The sequence below is a fragment of the Neopsephotus bourkii genome, unplaced genomic scaffold, assembly GCF_033783945.1.
Source record: "Neopsephotus bourkii isolate Nb327-2 ecotype Australia unplaced genomic scaffold, CSIRO-AGI_Nbou_v1 NB_1298, whole genome shotgun sequence".
NCBI classification, from domain to species: Eukaryota; Metazoa; Chordata; class Aves; order Psittaciformes; family Psittacidae; genus Neopsephotus; species Neopsephotus bourkii.
In genome coordinates, this window is record NW_026901782.1 from 385,345 (window position 1) to 405,202 (window position 19,858).

The 19,858-nt window shown below is 38.5% G+C and overlaps 1 protein-coding gene across 2 annotated transcripts in view; it reads right to left on the reverse strand.

The window, feature by feature from the left end:
• The window catches only part of GAK (cyclin G associated kinase), a 69,401-nt gene that overhangs the window by 34,530 nt on the left and 15,013 nt on the right, over positions 1-19,858 (reverse strand). For both annotated transcript variants that reach the window (XM_061366059.1, XM_061366058.1), the window contains exons 5-11: positions 19,445-19,587; positions 16,211-16,336; positions 14,765-14,854; positions 9,167-9,302; positions 8,457-8,569; positions 7,773-7,884; positions 5,404-5,527 (exon numbers count right to left, since the gene is read on the reverse strand). In XM_061366059.1, coding sequence (XP_061222043.1) covers positions 5,404-5,527; positions 7,773-7,884; positions 8,457-8,569; positions 9,167-9,302; positions 14,765-14,854; positions 16,211-16,336; positions 19,445-19,587 — 844 coding nt within the window. The remainder of the gene's footprint in view (positions 1-5,403; positions 5,528-7,772; positions 7,885-8,456; positions 8,570-9,166; positions 9,303-14,764; positions 14,855-16,210; positions 16,337-19,444; positions 19,588-19,858) is intronic.

Genomic DNA, 19,858 nt, shown 5'->3' on the forward strand with positions numbered 1-19,858 from the left:
ATACAATAGCCTGAGAAAAAAGAACCATTATAACCTCAGTGTTAGAGCACTGAACATGAGCAGCAACTAGAAGCAGAAGCACAGAATTATTAAGAGCAAAAACAAACAATCCTCACACATTCCTTTGAGAATACTTTCACAAACTGACTTTTCACTAGCAACACCATTAAATTCAGATTTGCTTTTTACATTTGTCTAAATTAAAATTATTAAGACCTTGGATCTCACCATACACACATTGCTGAAAAAGTACAGCTTGGTATGTCTACATCAGAGCACAGCCAACTCAAGCTTGCTGTTTTGCGGAAAAAAAATGTATGCCTCTAACAATTGGAAAAGCATCAGAATGTATAATTAAAATGTAGCTGCTAAACAGCAAAATCAGCAAAAGTCTCCTAAAATATGTGACCCCATCCATAAATTACTATTCCTTGAACTTTATTTCAAAGCTATTTTAGTAAAAGATTTGAACGAAAGCTACACTGGTTTTAAAGAAGTGTTTCATGTCAGACTGGTAACAAAGATTGCTTTAAGCAGCAAGAAGCTTAAAAAACCGAACAAAACAAAACCAACTATGCTTATCAGTGTATAACTGGTATGCATTCCTACTTATTTAGTTACAACATTCCTGTAACTATAAGTTAGAATAAGGTCTTTCATTTTGTTAACAGCAGAAATTTTAGTGATGTTGTTGGCAGGTGATAAGGGTAGAAGAGCACAGAAACAAACCAAAAGACTGCATGGAGTATTTCTGGCTTGTGATCTATATGGAAAACAGTGTGCTTTTAAAGCTCTAATTAACTTAAACAAGAAAGTATTTTAGGATACCAATATTTAGTCACTTTTGTGATGATACCAGGCAACTTCATGGTATTTAGCAAGAAGTCTAGTGGGAAAACTAGGAAAGAAGATATGCGCATTTGTCAGACCAAACACCTTAACAAAATCAGAAGTTTTAATTAGATGTTGAAAACTTTTCACTGTGTAAATGGTTGGCATGGATCTTGTCAGAGAACAGCTGCATTAAATACCATAACTAATATTAAATAAAACTCCAGCAAATTAAAAATTCAATTAAAATTAACAATTCACAAAATCAGCTAGTTAGCGTAAACCAAAAAATTATGTAATAGTGCATAGTTACTTTGTGTTACTAACAGCCGAAGATGGGAAAGAATAAAGAATGACAGACTAAGCAGCACAGCTACAGTGTGAGCACACAAATCATCATCTTAACTTAAAGAATGCTCTAACACTAAGCAATCTTCCTCCAGATATCTCTACACTCACAAGATTAGAAAAATATCTATTCATTAGCTAAAAACCACAATTTTGCAGTTTAATTTTTTCAAGCCAGGAAGAAATGCAGCACTGAAATCCACATCAACCGACTCCCAATTGGTTTTACTTCATATAACTGAATTAATCATTCAACTACCTAAAGCAACACAAGGATCCATGAAATAAAACATTAATGCAGCATCAAACCAGAAGCAAATTTACCTTAGAAGCAACAAAAGCTTGCAACAGAAGGCAGCTAATTGTTCCCTAGAGTGTTAGATCATAATCTCTTCAATGAAAGACACTGTTCTGACAAAGCAAAACAAAACTGATCCTAACTTTTGCATGCTGCTTTCAACACCTGTGGAGACTGGATTTTTAAAAACATTGTGGTATGCTTTTTTGGCAGGGCACTTGTAACCTCTGTAGATGCAGACCTCAATAAGCATAAAAGCTGGTCCAGGGCATAGCAGCATCATAAACAAGATGAACAGAGGAGAGCTATGTTGAGGCCACATGGCTGCAGGCTGAGATATCAGGCACAAACAGGTACACCTACTGGAACAAACTTCCCTTCTACACAGATGCTGCTCTGTCATATCAGGCCCCTTCACAGAGCAGCGCATATTGGCTCTAGGTGTGTACACACCCAGTATTTCCTTTTAAGTCAGTTTTTAATCAAGAGAGGGCTAAACCTCTGTTACTCTGTGTTCTCTCTCACATAACTATAAACTGTTTCTGCCTAACCTGAATCTGTAACAAGGACTGCAACACCTGCAAGTGAGGTGGCCTGGGGGACAAGCAGGATGGCCCTCATTCAATCTCCTATTCCTAGAAGCCTGTGACATAGCGGTTTTCAGGCTTTATCACTTATTAGTGTAAACGAGACCAAAATTTGAATCAAGATAAGGCAGCCATGGGAGAGTTTAAAAAAAAAAAAAAAAAAAAAAAAAAACAACATTTTCTGTAGCAACTACAGAACACCAACTACATTTGTGGTCTGTATTCAGTCAGAAAGAATCCAGTCTGCAGAAAAATGAAATAACTCCACATTCAGAAAGCAATGATAAGCAAGGAGGAAAGCGCCTACCTGATGAAATGACACACTCCAACACATGGAGTGCTTAAGTGTGGTGAGGAAAATGCACAGGGAAGAGACATTTTAGTTTGTCCAGAGTGTCTGTGTCTCATGCTGGTTGAAGAGTTTTGGAAATGAAGTCAAGGATGCAACTGTAGAAGAGGCATTCTCACATCCCTGATGGTACTGGCTGTAGCCACAACACAAGTTTGTAAAGGCAGAGAATGATCATGACAAACAGATATGTTCTATAGTAGATGTAAACAAAGAATTAACACTTCAACTTGGTTAAAGCACAAACAGCTTAAGAATATACAAGCCCAGTAGGGGGACTCTCAACAGCACAGTGAATGCTAAAGAACCCGGGACTACCTTAGGTCCTACATAACATTAAGTATTGCTCATGTTAATTCCATGTCCTGCCATTTCAGTGAAGTGTCAAACAGAGTTAAGATTCAAAATACACAAAAGCCTTATATGAAGGAATGAAAATTACTTTTTTCCTTCACTAATAGTAAGTTCCACAAAGACCTGCACTAACATATCTTCAATAGCACTCACATTCCTCACAGAGGCTCAAACACTACCAAAATGTAAATAATCATGTGAAGTAACATTTGAATCAGTTTAGAAGATTCCAACAGTTCCAATGTCCCACACAAATTTAAGGTATAAACAATATTGCCATGGGGGTCTCTGCAGGAATCAAGAGCCTCACGTTTCACCTCAATCACACTTTCCCATTTTTGTCAGAAAAGGGATTCTAACTAAAGTGCCAAGCACATAGTTCAGCCACAGAACACTAACCAGCAATTCAGAGTCACATAGTAACTCTAGAATTAGGAGATGCAGGACTCTGGCCAGTTCCCATAATCTGAACAAGGAACAGTAACAAAGAGCATGTGAAATGAAGAGCATCTTTTCAGACAGCAAGTAACCAATGTCCTATACTTCAGAAGTTATCAGATGACCTCTGTAAATGCAGCTGGATGTACAGTTACTACCTCATTCCTCACACACTACACTTACTATGCAACCAAAGGAAACCACACAAAGCAAAAAGGCACACACGCCTGTTAAGTAAGAGATAAAAATAAGGTTCAGGCAAAGAATAAGCCATTCCATATAAAAGATTCCATTTTAGACAGTGCTAATCCACTACTAGAAACGGGGAAAATGGCACAAAAAGAAATTCAAAAAAGTAATTAAAACTTCCAGTGGCCTTTAAGGAAGATGCCACTTGCAGGAGAAAGAAAAGGAAACTTCTTCAAATACAACTGACTGTTGGAGGCACAACAATCCATAAAGTCATGTGGAAAAAAGAACACAAGAAGTGGAAGTGCAGGAGTGCTTCAGAAGCATGTAGTGTACAATCAAAACACAGTATCAGAGTAAGATCTAATACAGGAACACAGGCATGGGAAAATAAGGCTTATAACATTGTCAGAGGCAAAGAAGAATTTAAGTGTTATATGCCACAAAGGAAGAAAAGCAATTTCTCTGCTGTAGAACTTAATCTAAGCAAAACTGGCATGACTTAAGAGAAGGTGTTAAGTACCTTAAAGTTTGTAAGTAGTAGAGCCATCAAAGGCAAAGAATCTGCGTAACATTCCACGTTTTACCGACAAAGCACATTTCATTTAACAAGATACCACAAAAGGAACAGAAGTAGGACTGAACAGGAAGGGAGAAGATCAGTTCCACAGAAGGTAGCAGGTACAAGGAGGTAAAGAACAGAGGCCTGCAAGGCAGCACATGCCAAACAAATAAAATGCAGAGCAGTTGTTTAAAAGTTGCAGCTAATCATGCTATTTCATACATGGAATTCCCACAATTCTGCTGAGCTGCTAACAAGTCACCACTTTTCATCATGCAACAACTCATTCCCCTTGTACTTCCCCTGTCTTCTCTTGAGTCATCGTAGTTTCCCCAGATTGTTTGATGCTACAGCTTCTGCAGAAAGCTTAAGGACAAACCAAAGCTGAATAGCTTTTGTGACTTACAAAACAGAGGACACGATCTTTCTAACCCACACACAGCAAGTTTAAACAGTCTAAGTGTAAGAGCAAACAGCTAAAAATGCACTTGAACTGGCTACAGAGGTGCAACACCTACAGATCTAACCCAATTATTACAAACATTTTAGAATGCACTATGCACAAGTTATTCTCAGTGGCAGAAAAACATGTAGCAAGCAACAGACTTCACAAGCCACAGCACAGTATCCCAATTATAGGGCCACAGACTGTACAGTGAGGGACAAGGTGCAATATTCCTTAGGAAGCTCTAGTTCAGCCATGGTATTCAGTAGTAACTTACCTGGTCTTTTTAGGATTAAGAAAAAAATTTTACACTGCATAAATTATTACGGATGAAAAATGGAGGAATCACAGATTAATATTTATCACACAGAGGTACTGGAAACATTTGGAATAGGACTGAAAATCTGATTAGAAAAAAATAATCACGAGATATCTGAGAACATATACATCAAAACAGTGCAAGTCTTTTTCCATGCAATACAGGGCAAAGGAGACAAACTGCAGATTCTCTCACTTTGCTTTAGAGGGCATAGGACTCTGCCTGCAAACTAAACTGGACAGAAGAACTCATACACTGTTTCTCTGCAGTTTTAATTCCTGCCCCCATTTCCTTTATTTGTACTTTCCACCACCTTTTTTTCCTCCTTCTCTTATACACAACTCACTCAATTCATTCTGAACCATGATAGTCCACACCTCTCCACCCTGCTCCAGCCCCCACCTGCTCATCTCTTCCAAGCTTTAGTACTTAAAATGCAGCAGAGAAAGCAGTAAACTCTGGAAAGGCTTTTGCCCCCAGCATTCTCATTTCTAGTATGTAATTGCTAAAGAAACTCTGGTATTTATATCGTTCATAAAATCACAGAGCTAGCTATCAGCTCTTACTGCTCATACTTAGAAAATAATACTGAATTTGAGCATTTCTGGAGTAACCTCCCAATCCTTCATTTAGAACTCTAACCATCACAATTTAAGTTTGGTGGTTTGGGGTTTTTTACTCACTTGGCCACAGACTGGATAACTTTAGAAGATGTATCCTTAATATTAGTGAAAAATCGCTCTGTTCCACCCCTCAGAATATCAAAGAACCCTCCATAAGTCTGGTCACATTCCGCAACGGTCAGGCCTAGAGTAGTTGAATAAAAATAATTGTACTTTAAGTCATACCCTGGAATGGGCTCCATCCTAAAGCAAGCTGCCAATAAATATGGGAGTGAATGCAGATACAGGCTACACCTTGTTGAAAGGCTCAGAGTTCTAAAGTTCTGCTTAACTATGACTTATGCAAAACATAGTACTTCCTGAAGTCAGGAGGTTTAGCGAACTACTTGACACGTTGTAATTGACTGTCGCATTTAAGACAAAATAAGGTAAAAAAAATCTGAAAGTAAAGCATTTATTTTATATTGGCAGTGCAGCAAACTACTGTTTGTTTTTTTTCTTTTAGTATCAATCTCTTAAAGTGTAGCTTATCATTAGCAAATCTACTTAAGCACCCCCAGCAGACACATTTTAATGCAGGGCTTCAAAAGCAGCTGTCATAATTCAGTTACTTTTCAAGCACAACATACTTATTAATGTGATTGTATACAGCAAACAGTACTCATTCTTGCACAAAACAAATGGCCAGACAGCCTTTTGATCATAATTCTATTAGGAAGTTGGATTCTTCCACAGCAATTGATAGATAGGTAACATCACCACAATAAATATTACCCAATTTTAGAAGTTTCCCTGGAACATTAATATCCTTTGTCTCCCTCACAATTCAGTGTATCAAGCAAGAAGTATCAAACTAGAAGGAAAACTGAACACAGTACAAAATAATCATAGAATCATAGAATAGTTAGGGTTGGAAAGGACCTTAAGATAATCAAGTTCCAACCCCCCTGCCATGGGCAGGGACACCTCATGCTAAATCCTTTGATATGTTCTACATTAATTGAAGTGCTCCACATCCACATATGATATATATGATGGGTACAGAAATTGCTTTTTAATAAGGCATCAGATGCAAATAAGCCTAGCAAATTCTCATTTTCTCTACTATATTAAGTGCAATTAGTTTCAACTGAATGAATTCTGGAATATCTATTTTCACAGAATGCATATGTCAGCTGTTAATTGCGTTGCTGTGGAAACATGTTTTGGTTGACTATTTAGTATTGCTAGTGCAACTATTATTTTTCCTCAGATGGAACCACAACTTCTTCTCACCTTTGATGTCCTATGGTGCAACCACCTCCTGAAGGCCTACCTGCACAATAGTCCCTTATTAGCTGCACTCAAGGCAGTACCAGCTATTTCTGAAACTACTGACTAGGTATCAAATAAACTGAGTTTAAGATATAGCTTTTAACTTTTGAGGCTGTCAGACATTAGTTTTTTGGAAGTGAAAATACTAAATAGCTTTAGACTATGATCACTGTCGGATACACTTCAAACTATCACAGGGGCATCAAAAGTCTCTTGGGGAAGAAAGCAAGAAGGCGAGAAGGACCCCAGATACTTATAGAAGTATTTAGTCCTCAGACATGCTTTTTGCAGGCTAAAACAAATACATGTCAGGTCAGCGACTCCTTAACGTTAATGAACTACTGTGGTCCATAGCCAAATCCCTGCAATTGCTTCTGCAGCTCTTTACTGGACTTTCTGAAGTTAAACACCAAGCCCATTTTAGCACAATTATACCAAAAGCCACAGAACAGCTGCTATATTATAAAGTTGCAACTGATGTTAGGTAGTTCTTAGAAAGCAAAGACAACTGTCACTTTCTTACCCCAATGACCCAATATTGTACACAAACGGTATGTACTGGTTTCATTAACTTCTGTTAAAGTAACAGATTTTCAATTAAAATGCAGCATTTCTGAAAGATTTTTAATAGTCTGAACTTAAACTCATCTTAAATTCTCCACTTTACAGAAGACACTTTAAAATACCATTGCCTCCCTGAATCGAGAAGTTTGGACTTTAAAATAATCCACTTTTACTTGGGTTAATCGCCTAAAGTCTACTTTCTCCACTGCTCTTGTTCTAGTGGCTCTTGCCACTTACTGTATCTGCACTTCCATCAAGTTTTAGTTGACTTTTTTCACATCCACAGGTCAATAATGCATTTTAGTTTCAATTACTTTATATAGGAAACCAAATTTTATCTTGCCCAGCAATGAACTTCAGACATTCAAATTTTACATGCATCAACATAAAACCAAACCCTGAGAAATATAAAACAAAATTAGAAACAGCAATATAAATGCAAAATAGCTAGTACTTGCCCAAGATGTCTAAAACCCCCAGAAGATTTCCCCCTATCCCCAGAAGTTATGCAATTGATTTTACACTAAGATGTTGTCTTCTTCTGTACTTACCTGCATTGTACATATTGTTGAGCTGTCCTGCAGGCTTGGAGCTCTGTGAAACGGAGGTCACAGATGTCCGAGGCTGAGCATTGTTTCCATAGCCTCCATTTTGTTCCAGGAGCTGAGAAGATTAATAGTTACTATGAGTATTTTCTTGTCAATTTAGCCAGCTTATTAGGCTTTGTAAATTACTTTTACATGGCGAGAACAAGCAAGCTGAACCTCAGGAAAAAGCCACGAAGTTAAGATAATCTAATAGATTCACATGCAATTTTGTGAAAATTAAGCATTGAACAGAAGATATTTCAGTGGGTTTCAAGTAAACACAGGCAAAGCCTTCATATAGTAGATTTTTCAATGCTACTGTGATTAAGTGCAGCATGTTAAACAGAGCACTTGAATAATAAAGAATGACCCAAGAGCATGAGAAGTTTTTCAACAAATAATAATTACAACTAATTTCCTTGCATGTCATGTAAGCTCTGTGCCTTAAAAGGAACCTTTTCAAAAGTTTTCCAATCTTAGAAGTCATGCAGGTCAATTCAACTGAATCTCAAAACAAATTGCTGTGAAATTTTCAAAAGATTAAGGAACAGGGCACCTACTGACATCTGTTACTAAACTCACACTTACAAGATAGAAGAGGAGATAAAGGAGACCTAATCAGTAATACTCTTTATGAGACATCTTTACCTCTGTGATGGGCGATTTAGGATTCACATTCCTAGCTGCTGCAATCTCCTGCAGTTGATTCACAAGTTCAGTGATTGATAGCCTCTCCTCAGGGTTCACCTTCAAAGCAGAACCTAAAAAAGAGATTCAATGTAACAGAAATCCTTCAGAGCTTTTCTCCCAGCATACATTAATTTCTTCAGGGCACTCCAGTGCAATAAGTAATCAAGCACATAAACAGAGTAAAGCAATTGCTAAATCTGTAACCAAATATAATTGTCATAATGGGTATCCATCAAAAAAAAAAAAAAACAACAAAACACTTCGGTTAAGAGTTTTTTCAGAATATACTTTAGGATCAGTTGATGATTAACGTCGGAAGTAACTTTAAGCCTGTCAGAGCCGGAGACATATTTATATTCAGGTTTCTCATAATCTATTGAAAACTTAATGAAAACAGAATTTCTAACACAAATTCAAAGAAACTAAATCAAAACACTGGTTGTTCCTACGGCCTAATTCTAATCAAGACAGGCAACAAAACTAAAAAAAACACAAGTTTTACATTTCATTTAAAATTTTAATTTTTTTTATAATGGATTAGAATGTTTAACAAACCAAGAAGCTGTTTAAGTTAAGCTTTTTCATCATCCCATGTCAACATGTTAGACAACAGTCATTAATAAAATGTACCCATGAAGACACCAAATTAAGTAACACTGTAAACTTACGAATAAGATCGTGAAACACAGAGTAGCGGGTGTCATTTTGAGGTATCACATATTTCCCATTGACTATGCGAAGTTTAGCTCCATCTTCAAATGGATGTTGCCTAAAGCACAGCAAGTACAGGATACAGCCCAGAGCCTAGACAGAGTTAAAACAGAAATATTTCATAGAATCGTGCAATCATTTATGCTGGAAAAAAACACTTTAGATCAGAGTCCAACCGTTAACCTAACACTGCCAAGTCTACCATTAAACCATGTCCCTAAGCACCTCTCAAAAATACCTCCTGGGATGGTGGCTCAACCACTGCCCCGGACAGCCTTTTCCAATGCTGGAAAACCTTCTGGGGAAGTAAGATGTCTTAACCTCTAATCTAAACTCCCTGGTGCAACTTCAAGCACCTCTTCTTGCCCTGTAGCTTGCTACTTGGGAGACAATATCAACACCTACCTTGCTACAATCTCCTACTCCCAGCTACGCAGCTGCAGCTCCCTCAGCTCTCCACCAGAAGACTTGCACTCCAGACCCTTCACCAACTTTGCTGCTTTTCTCCTGACCCACTCCAGCACCAAAATGTCTCTCTTGCAGTGAGCGGCCCAGAACTGAACACAGGACTCAAGGTGCACCCTTGCCAGTGCCCAGTACAGGTGATCACTGCCCTGGCCCTGCTGGCAGCACTATTGCTGATATAGGCCTTCCTATACTCCAGCAGACCAACACTTCCCCCCAACTTGGTATTACCTGCAAACCAAGGATGTAATCAATCTCCTTGTCCAGCTAACTGACAAAGATACTAAACAGAACTGGCCCCAGTACCAAGCCCTGCAGAACACAACTTGTGACCAGCCACCAACTGGATTTAACTCCATTCACCACCACTTTTCAAGCTTGGCCACCCAGTTCTTTTACCCAGCGAACAGTATGCAGATGTCGTGGTGGTGCTGCAGCAAGCAGAACACTCACAGGGGCAGCTGGTGATATTGCCAGCCCTGGATGGTATAAAAAGGGCTGTATGAGCCCCCCACTGGAAGATGAGCCACCAGAGAAGCAAGGACAGGGAAAGGTGGGCACAGAGACAGGGCCTGCCTGCAGTGATGGACAGTGGCTACTTTGAACTATAGCTGGACATCCAAGACAGGGAAACAACCAGTCCACAACACACTGCAGCCCTCTTCCTCCTCTGCCACCAAGCTGGAGAGTTGCCAACAGTCTGCAGAACAGGTAACACCAGCTCTTACAGGGAGCTGGAAGTTCCCCAAGGCCACGGGCAAAGGGAGTTCTGTTTTCACAGGGTACAGCGGGACTGAACTCCTGCCACTAGCCCCCGTGAAGCAGCGGCCACCTAAGTGGGCAGAATGCCTGTAGTAACCAGAATTATTGTCCCAGATGAATGTCTCCCAGCCATCAGGGAGGCATAGAATGGAAAACCTCAGTGTAAGCCCCAGACAGGGAGGCAGGGCTGCCCATATTAACAGAGAGTGGCTACTCAGTTGTTGGTTCTCTTGCCTTCAGCAGCTGTAGCCTGGACTGGGGCATGAGCACACTTCTGCCCTCTTCCCCCTCCACCACTCAAAGGAGTGTTGGTACTTTATACAAGGCTATTGACCCAATGATAAAGAAACACCTTATCCTGAACCCTCTACACCTTATCTTGTATCTTATGAGATAGCACCACAGTCCAAGAGGAAACTAGATGGTTCTCACAGCCATGAACAAAACTCAGTCTGCAACACCCACCTTCTTTATGTAAGACTTATCATAGAATGAGAAGAGTTTATAAATTTAAGTTTTCTGATTCATGACCCAATTGGCTGGTTGTTCTTTTTTGTGCTGTTTTTAATTCAAGCAGTAATATTTAAAGCAGAATTTTAGACTACAAAATTGATTAAGCTTTCTAATGATGCTTGCAAAGTTCAGGTTTCAAACATCAACTCCATATATTCCCAAAGCTTTAGAGATCAGCTTCACACTCATTTAGAAATTTAGAACTCCTTTCACCTTCACACTTTTGATGCTTTTCTGAAGACAGAACACTTAGTGAAACACTCATTTGTTTGGCATGTCAATTAGAGAACTCCAAGAAGCAGTTCTGCTACTACATAGGTTTGTGGGGTTTTTCCCATTTATGGAATTTTTCAGGTTCAGGGATTCTTTTATTCCTATCTTTTAAAAAATAATTATAATAAATCCATTTTACGAATTTCACAGTACACAAAAATGAGTAGTCCTGCAACACCAAGCATGTTCAAGAACAGAGATTTTTCTTTTAAAGAGGCTCTGAAGTTTTCATACCTTCATCATGCATTTTAAGGAGACTTATTTTATTTGTGGAGACAGAATTCAGTCTTTTCTATTTCTAACTCATTATGCAATGCACCTGCTATGTAAGCATTTAAATGTTTATCAGTTAAAATGATACTGTGGGGACAGATAGTCCCTGAAACACTTCCGGTAAAGATTTTAAGAAAATAAGCCTGAAATGACAGCCCTTTTACTTCCTACAATCCACTACTCAATGCTTAAACCAAATAATGTTTAAGAACATTTTCAGACATGACAATTCAAGTCTCATAGATCACAAAACCAGGACTATCAATGCTGGGAACTTTCAAATACCCTGGTATATCCAAACTTGACACATGTGCACCCTGACAAAGGAACAACCACCCAGAAGTCAGTTTTCAATTCTAAACTCAGAATAGACTGGGTATTACGGTTTAGTTAGGATAATCTCATCTCTTTTCTAAGAAAATGTAAACTGATATATATTCTCTTTTCACACAAGTTAACAGATTAAATATGGCAGTTATACAGTAGTAACAGTAATCACACAGTAATAACACAGTAAGAGAACTGTGTTCCATCTGCCCTATAAGAGTTTTATTATAAAGCATCCAATGCCTCCACCAAATGTTTACACAAAGGACTGGAAAACTCCTCCTCAAAGTTCTTCTGAACCCCAGCTTAGTTACTTCAGCATATGCACTCTCACAGCCCCCATGAACAAGACAAGCTAATGAATCCTCCATCCCTGGCAGTGTTCAAGGCCAGGTTGGACGAGGCCTTGGGTGACATGGTTTAGTGCTAGGTGTCCCTGCCTATGGCAGGGGGGTTGGAACTTGATGATCTTAAGGTCCTTTCCAACCCTAAGTATTCTATGATTCTAACACATTAGCTAAGAAATCTGCTCACTGCCTCCAGTCCTCTGCATGAACAACCTCCAACTCTCCTTCACTGCCAATTTAACCCAAGAAGAGTTTCAAAGATTTGAACATTACTGAAGTCTCAAAGGTCTGGTATTTAGTTGAGTCTCTCAATCCAGGGACAGAAATAAACTGCATATAATTAATTATGTGTTACTGTATAGCAAGTAGATTTTTGTCAGTCTGTTGAGATACAGCTCTCCATAATGTATGCACTGAAGGATCATGTACAGGAAATACTACTTATTCTGCTATGGAAATGCCTGTTTACAAAGAAGTAAGGCGGACCATAATTCTAATTTGAGGAATGAAACAACTCTCCCACAGTCCAAAATGACACTATGCACATCAGAAGACAGCATCCATAGCCACACATGGCAGAAAAAAAAACCCACAAAGCGAATCAGCTGAACACACAGGAACTGAACAGACCACTTAGATCTTTGAATCCATTGCTAGAGAATGCTTTTCAACTGGAACAGGTTGCCCAGGGGGGTTGTGGAGTCTCCCACATTGGAGATATTCAAGGCCTGCCTGGACAAGCTCCTGTGTGATGTACTCTAGGTTACCCTGCTCTTGCACGGGGGTTGGACCAGATGATCTCTTGAGGTCCCTTCCAACCTTGGGATTCTGTGATTCTGTGATTCCCTCTGCTTTATCTTTAGCTTTTGCATTGCAGGACTGCAGGAGTGATACATTTTGAATATTTTAAACACCAATTGTGATTCGACCTGGATACTTCCTAAAAAGAATTAAACTACATGAAATGTAAAGAGATAATTCAGCCTACCTGCTGGATGTCTTGCACTGACTTTAAGGTTGGTTTGTTTGTGTGATTTTTTGGCTTGTTTTATTGTTCCCCACCCCCCCCACCCCGCTTTTTTGTTTTGGGGGGTTTTTGTTGTGTCTTTTTGAGGGGATAGGGAGGGTTTTTTTTTGTTTGTTTTGGATTTTTTATCTTTTTTGGGGGGTGGGGTGGTGGTGTTTTGGTTTTTCTTTGAACCCAACTTTGAAATTTTGTTCCTTAGCTAATGTATTCCAAATCTTACTCTTCTGCTTTTTCATAGATTGGCAAGAGTGGGAATGTATGAAGGGCCATCCAAGCTCACATCGTGATCAGCACAGTGACCACAACCAGGAGTGTTAATCACCACACCTGCCTTCTATAGAAGGCAATTTTGTTTATCATAACCACAAACTACAAGATCAGTTATGCTTTCCAAGACAGTGCGATATTCTATTGCCAGATACTTTTCATATTTTCATTGAACCCAGTGTGTAATGGAAAACACACAGAATAACATGTTTCAACAAAGACTTAGTAAATGGAGTAGATCTTCCAAAGACACAGCAGGAGACAACCACCATGTTAATGCTAATGGATGAGGAATTATTCTAAACAAAATATAAGTTGTAGCCTTTTGAGTGAGGCTTTTGTTAAACACATTTCTACCTTTATGTTTACCCAGACGTAATTTTGGCCTAGACTTCCAGTATTTAGCACAAATAAAGTGATCAAATGGTCAGAAAAAAGTATTTTTCTTCGTGTTTCTTCACATGGCAGAAGAAAATCGTCAACAACTGTAGAAGCTGAGTAAGAGTTTTTGCAGTATATTGTAACTAATTTAAGAAATTCAATTAAGTTCTGAGATTAGAAATAAAAACTCTTAAAGCACCAGTATTACATTTTCTTAATTTGACTTTTAACACTGCCAATACAGATAACAGCTGAACAACTTGATACCTGCCTCTGTAAAAAGCACACAATAAACTAAGTCCTTAAGCATGAGGCTACTGGGCAATAGCTCAGCATTATTACAGTATTACACAACTGAAAGACAGAACTGAGAATTTATTTAATATCTGCTTATGATTTTCACAGTGAATGTTAACAATTTATCATCTTTTCTACAAAAAGCATGAATGATCTCTGCATTACTCTCATCCTCACTGCCTGTATTTCATCTAGATGTAGTACTTAGGCACAAGCACCTTTAACTCCTCAATAGGCTGTCCCAGGATTACACATACGGCAGAACACAAAAGGCCAGAATTTAAATCTAAGGACTGCAAGTATTCTGGATCTAGGATGTCAAGCTTCAACTAGGCAACAATGCTACTAAATTACAAATTTCAGCATTCCTCCTCACTGTGGAAAACAAGCTAGATCTGGGAGAAAACCTCAAATACTTATCTCTTAATATATATAAATACTCACCTCTAAATATTCTCTTAATATTTAGATACACAGTTCACCATTAAAGTTCATTTTGAAGTAAGCCAATCTATTCCGTGTTTATTTCAGTGTTTTTATTTAATCAAATTAACATGAAGACTGCAAACTCAGTTTAAACATGACATTAGCAGCTATGATACAGCAAGAGAAAAATTTCTTACCCAAATGTCCTGTTTTTCACCAATTGGAAAATTTGAATACAAGTCTACCATTTCTGGTGTCCTGTACATTGGCGTTGTATTCCTTGTGATCTGCAGAAGACAGAATTTCGTAAAACAGAAGTTTGACTAATAAGCTCTAATGACAATCAACCAAGGAAAGAGCTCCCCATATAGAATGGATAGCATTCTCACTTTGAAAATTAATTTCAGAAATACTTGATGACAGAATCCATCAACTGGTGAGGAACTGGAATGGGTTGCCCAGGGAAGTTGTAAATGCTCCATCCCTGGCAGTGTTCAAGGCCAGGTTGGACAAAGCCATGGGTGACATGGTTTAGTGGGAGGTGTCCCTGCCCATGGCAGGGGGGGTGGAACTTGATGATCTTAAGGTACTTTCCAACCCTAACTATTCTATGATTCTATGAATCCTGCAATAGTCACAACAGCTTTGATATAAGGCCATATAAAGACAGTACTCAAAGAAGTAATAGTGATATTCAAGAGTCCTTCCAAACTGCAAAGCACATTAAGTAAAATTACTGTTCTACATGAGACAGAGATATGGACACAAATACAGAAAAAAGAAAAAAAAAAAGCCAATATACCAAGTAGCGAATTCATGCTCCAGTGTGTATTTTTTACTTAATCACACTTAATGACAGAGTAAACACATCCAAAGAGTTAAGCTGTGTTCAAAGGGATCCTTCAAGAGACCTTTTCTACCATCTTTTTGCATGGGTATACAAGACAGTAGTGTATCATCATAATTTCTTCTCCAGGAATCAACAGGTTGATTTCCAATGATGCTGGATTCCAAAACAGGGGGGGGCTCACAGGGGTAGTTATGATATCAGAAATCATGCACACAAATTTTAAGTGTCACTGTATTTCTCCATACTTAATTCTGAGTCCAGCTCATATATTACATTAGACTTGCCAGCATTACTCTAAACTCTAAACTAAGAACAAATGCACTTTGCAAAAGCACAGTGCATGCTTGACACTGTCACTGTAGTCTGGGAGGCACTGCCACGGTGTCTGTTCATATTCCACTGAGCAGACTTTTCACTTCTTTATTTAAACCATTCAACTGAAAAAACAGATGAGGGGGGAATCACTCTGGCATAACCAATTTTTTTACTTTCTGTTAAATGTGCAGTTAGAAGAAACTCTAGTAATCACTTCTATTTTCACACCAGATTGCAGAACTGAAACTGCTCAAGTTGACACAGTGTTTGTATATACAGCTAAAGAGCTATGATTATACCTGCAGACAGTGTCTGAACTCTGGCAACACAAATACAAAACCAAAACTTTACAGACAACATTACAACTGAAACCATCTTCAGTTGTTTTAGAATTCCCATGAATCGATATCAGACTAATAGTAACAGTTAAATGAATCCACTGTTGATATTAAGATTAATCACATTAAAATAGTCTTACCTCTTCTTCAACCAGTGCTCTCTTTTGTGCAGACCAGTTGTAGTCAGGATAGTAAGCTGTAGTTGTGGCACTACCGAAGTCACAAAGTTTAATTGTCCCTTGGTTACTAATAAGCAAGTTTTCAACCTTCAAAAAAGAGGTGGAATAATAAATCAAAGATGTCTTTTCTTCCTGTATACTAAAAGGCATTCTTTTAAACATCAACTCACCTGTGCATACATATAAAAATCCACACTTTAGCTCTGCACACAAAGATTTCAGACAGTACCATACACATATACGGTAGCAATCTAGCCAATTTTTAAAAGGAAGTACCAAAAAAAACACTATGAGCAGGAAATGTTCAAACGATTAGAAAATAAAGCCCCGGGAGAAAAAAAAACAAACGGCATTTCATTAGTGCCTAATAAGAAGCCAGTTCTTCAAAGGACCACTTGCAGAAGCAGTGTCTTTAAACCTGAACATTTTAATGCATAAAACTGAACACTCTCAGCTTAACTGCAATTGAGTTGAAGCTACGACTCCTGTAGACATAAGACATGAACGTTCTAGTAGAAAAGCAGGCTACTGGGAGACCCCCAGAAAGAGTCAGCTGTGACACTGGTATCACTGTAGAGATAGAAACCAGCTATTTGAGGACCACGCGCTGCCCAAGTACTTCATCATCTCTCCCTTTTATACTTCATATAACCCCACCTCCTGGGATTGCTAAGTGAAATAGTGAGAAAACTTAAGGAGACGGTAAAAGCAGGTATTGGGCAGAAGTATTGGGGGATCATAATCACAAAGAAGCTGAAAAGGAAATTCGTATCCCTGCATGAAGTCAGGTAAAGGTGTAAAAGCCAAAAGGTATATTAGTAACATTACAACACTACACTTAGGTAAGTAGGTTTGTCTTCCCTTTCCCTTTGAAACCACATCTCTGGACATCCTTCTGTAAAACCTGTTTTCAGAACATACTACTAGCCTGCCTTACACATGCCCCTTCCAAATTCTTCCACCATAAAATTAATTTTGACTACCCTATAGGAAGACACAAGCTTTGTTAACAATGATTAAAGTATCAATCTCAATGAGCAATCTGAATTCCCTTCTCTGTTGGATAACCTTTGCTTATCTCCACGTACAAGAAGAAAGGTGTGTGGACATTCAACATAAAATTTAGATACTAAAAATGGTCATATTTGAGACCAGAGATCAAGCTTCTGCACGCATACATTCTGTTTTTCACGCTTCGGTAAAGGTTGCTAGTAATGTAAAACATTCCAACTGCTTATTGAGATCTGAACAGGCTCTGTGACCTGTGTTATACAGACTAGCTGTACGCTTCATAGCAAATCCTGAAAAGCTGAAATTCAGACAATTAAAACACCAGAGAAGCAATGGTATTTTACAAACCATCCTCTAACTAGCTTAAAATTTTTACAACACAGTAAATAGCTGGGTTCTTACAGTGCTGTACACACACACTGTAAGTTCAAACTTCATCCAAAGAAGCTGAGGAACAATTAATGCATTACACTGACAAGGAAGAGAAGAAAAGCACAGGAAAACAGAAACAGCCACCACTGCAAAGGTGAATTCGTTTTTAGGCTGCACTGTAGAAGCTCATGAATCCTTATACTGTTACGACTCCAAACTACAAACACACCTCCTCAACAGCTACGTTACATCTCATGCTCAAAACTTTGACCAAAGATTTTTATGCTGCTGACCTTAGTTCAGCCTTTTGAAAGGGCAGCACAGTTAAATGACTCTATTTGGCTTCTGGCTGTAGTAAGGTCTCTGCCTATTGCAGCACAACTATCACTCCATCTTGCCTTGGAGCCCTGGTAACGTGAAACCAACACAAAACTAAACTTCTACCTTTTTCCATATTTTATCTTTGTCAGGAACTTGCATTACTTGACAAGAAAAAACAGACTTTGAATTATAGCATTCGTTCAACTTCTACAGAGCTGGCTATGTAGAAATTCTGTATTTATCTGTAGAGTTTGTTACCCCCGTTTCAGAGAAGAGATTTGCTTGTCTACAAGCTTTTCTAGGGGCTGGTGTACAGAAACTTCAGTGTTGAAAAGATTTTCCCCTGGAAAGTAACATCAAGAATGTTCTATGACAGCTTGGTTAAAAGTTCTTTTACATGAGGTAGAAGTCTGTTCAATGGTACCAAGAAAAAAAAAACAGGGGGCATGGGGGAAAAGAGTGCTTCATCTTCAAAACTATTTTGATACTAAGGGGTTATACTACTGCCCAACATCAAAGCTTTCATCAGTGTTGAAAACACTTAGCACACATTTACTTTTTTAGTAATTGGCTTCATTTTCCTTTCCCTAAAGTAATCAAGTACATGCTTACTTAAGGAGGAATGAATTCTCCCTTCTTATATTCAGCTGGTATCACATCAAGCAGGAAACTGACATATCAAATTCAGACACTGAGGAATAAAAATCTTATTTTGCTTATGTTTACAAAGACCATGTCCTTCCACTGGGTTTAAGTCTATTTGTAGTACACCAGAATCCCACTGATGATTAGGTCTCCTTCATTTATTACACAGCATGGATGTAAAGGTGCTGCCTTCAAAATTCAAAAAGAGATGAAGTCCTGTCAAATCACCAAAGTTTTTAAGGGGACACCACTTTGCTATAGCATAATCCTATAGCAACTTTGTAAAGGCTAACAAAAAGAAAAATCTGTCATGAATTATGCCTACCAAATTTTCAAATTAAATTTAAAACCAAGCCCTAAAATGCAATGCAATGCAAGTTGTTGCTAGTTCTAAAACTAACAGCTTACTGGATGTTCTCAAAGGCTATGTAACCTTTTACAGAGAATCCAGCATTGCCCCCTCTTCTCCTTCAAAGGTTTACCTCTCTTCTATTTAGAAAACCTGCTCAACTCTGCAACACAAGTTGTAGCTGGTTACTTTATCAAAAGTAAACTACTTGAAGACAAACTTAACCAGAAAACCATGATACATTACTTTTCTGTCAGCTTGTTCAGACAGTACAACTAGTACTAACCACAAGCACAAGATGATGATGCTGAAAGAGATGCAAGTATTTCAGTCATGACCTTCACTGACATCCAGCAGTCTTGGCAAGGCAAAAGGTGCAATAAGCACCACTTTCAAGAGTGTCCACTGTACTTGATCAACAGTCTTAACACTGATTCAGCCTGACGAGCTCCTTTGCTGTTTAAAAACTCAGCCTTTATTTAAATACTGCAACACACCTTTAAGTCTCTATGGATAATAGGAGGCTTCTGTTTATGCATATGCTGCACTGCTCTGCAGGTCTGATAAAAGATCTTCAAAACTGTGTCACAGGAGATAGGGCCTTTGGGTTCCACCTTCTTTAAGAATTCCACCAGCTGCCCTACAGGAAATGAGAAAAATTCACATAAGCATGCACAGAACACGACAAATTCTAAAAGCCTGGCACAAATAGGCAGATACTTTTCTCATCAAGGAAGACATACAGCCCTCAGCTGTGAATATTAGATGGATATTCTGTAACTGTATATCCACACTGACTGCAGTGCCCAAAGGAAATAGTGCTCTAAGGAACTATTTCTCCTCTTCCTTCCTCCAACCAGTCTTAAAGAACTTAATACTAATCCCATATTTAAGATGAGGTTGAACTATAG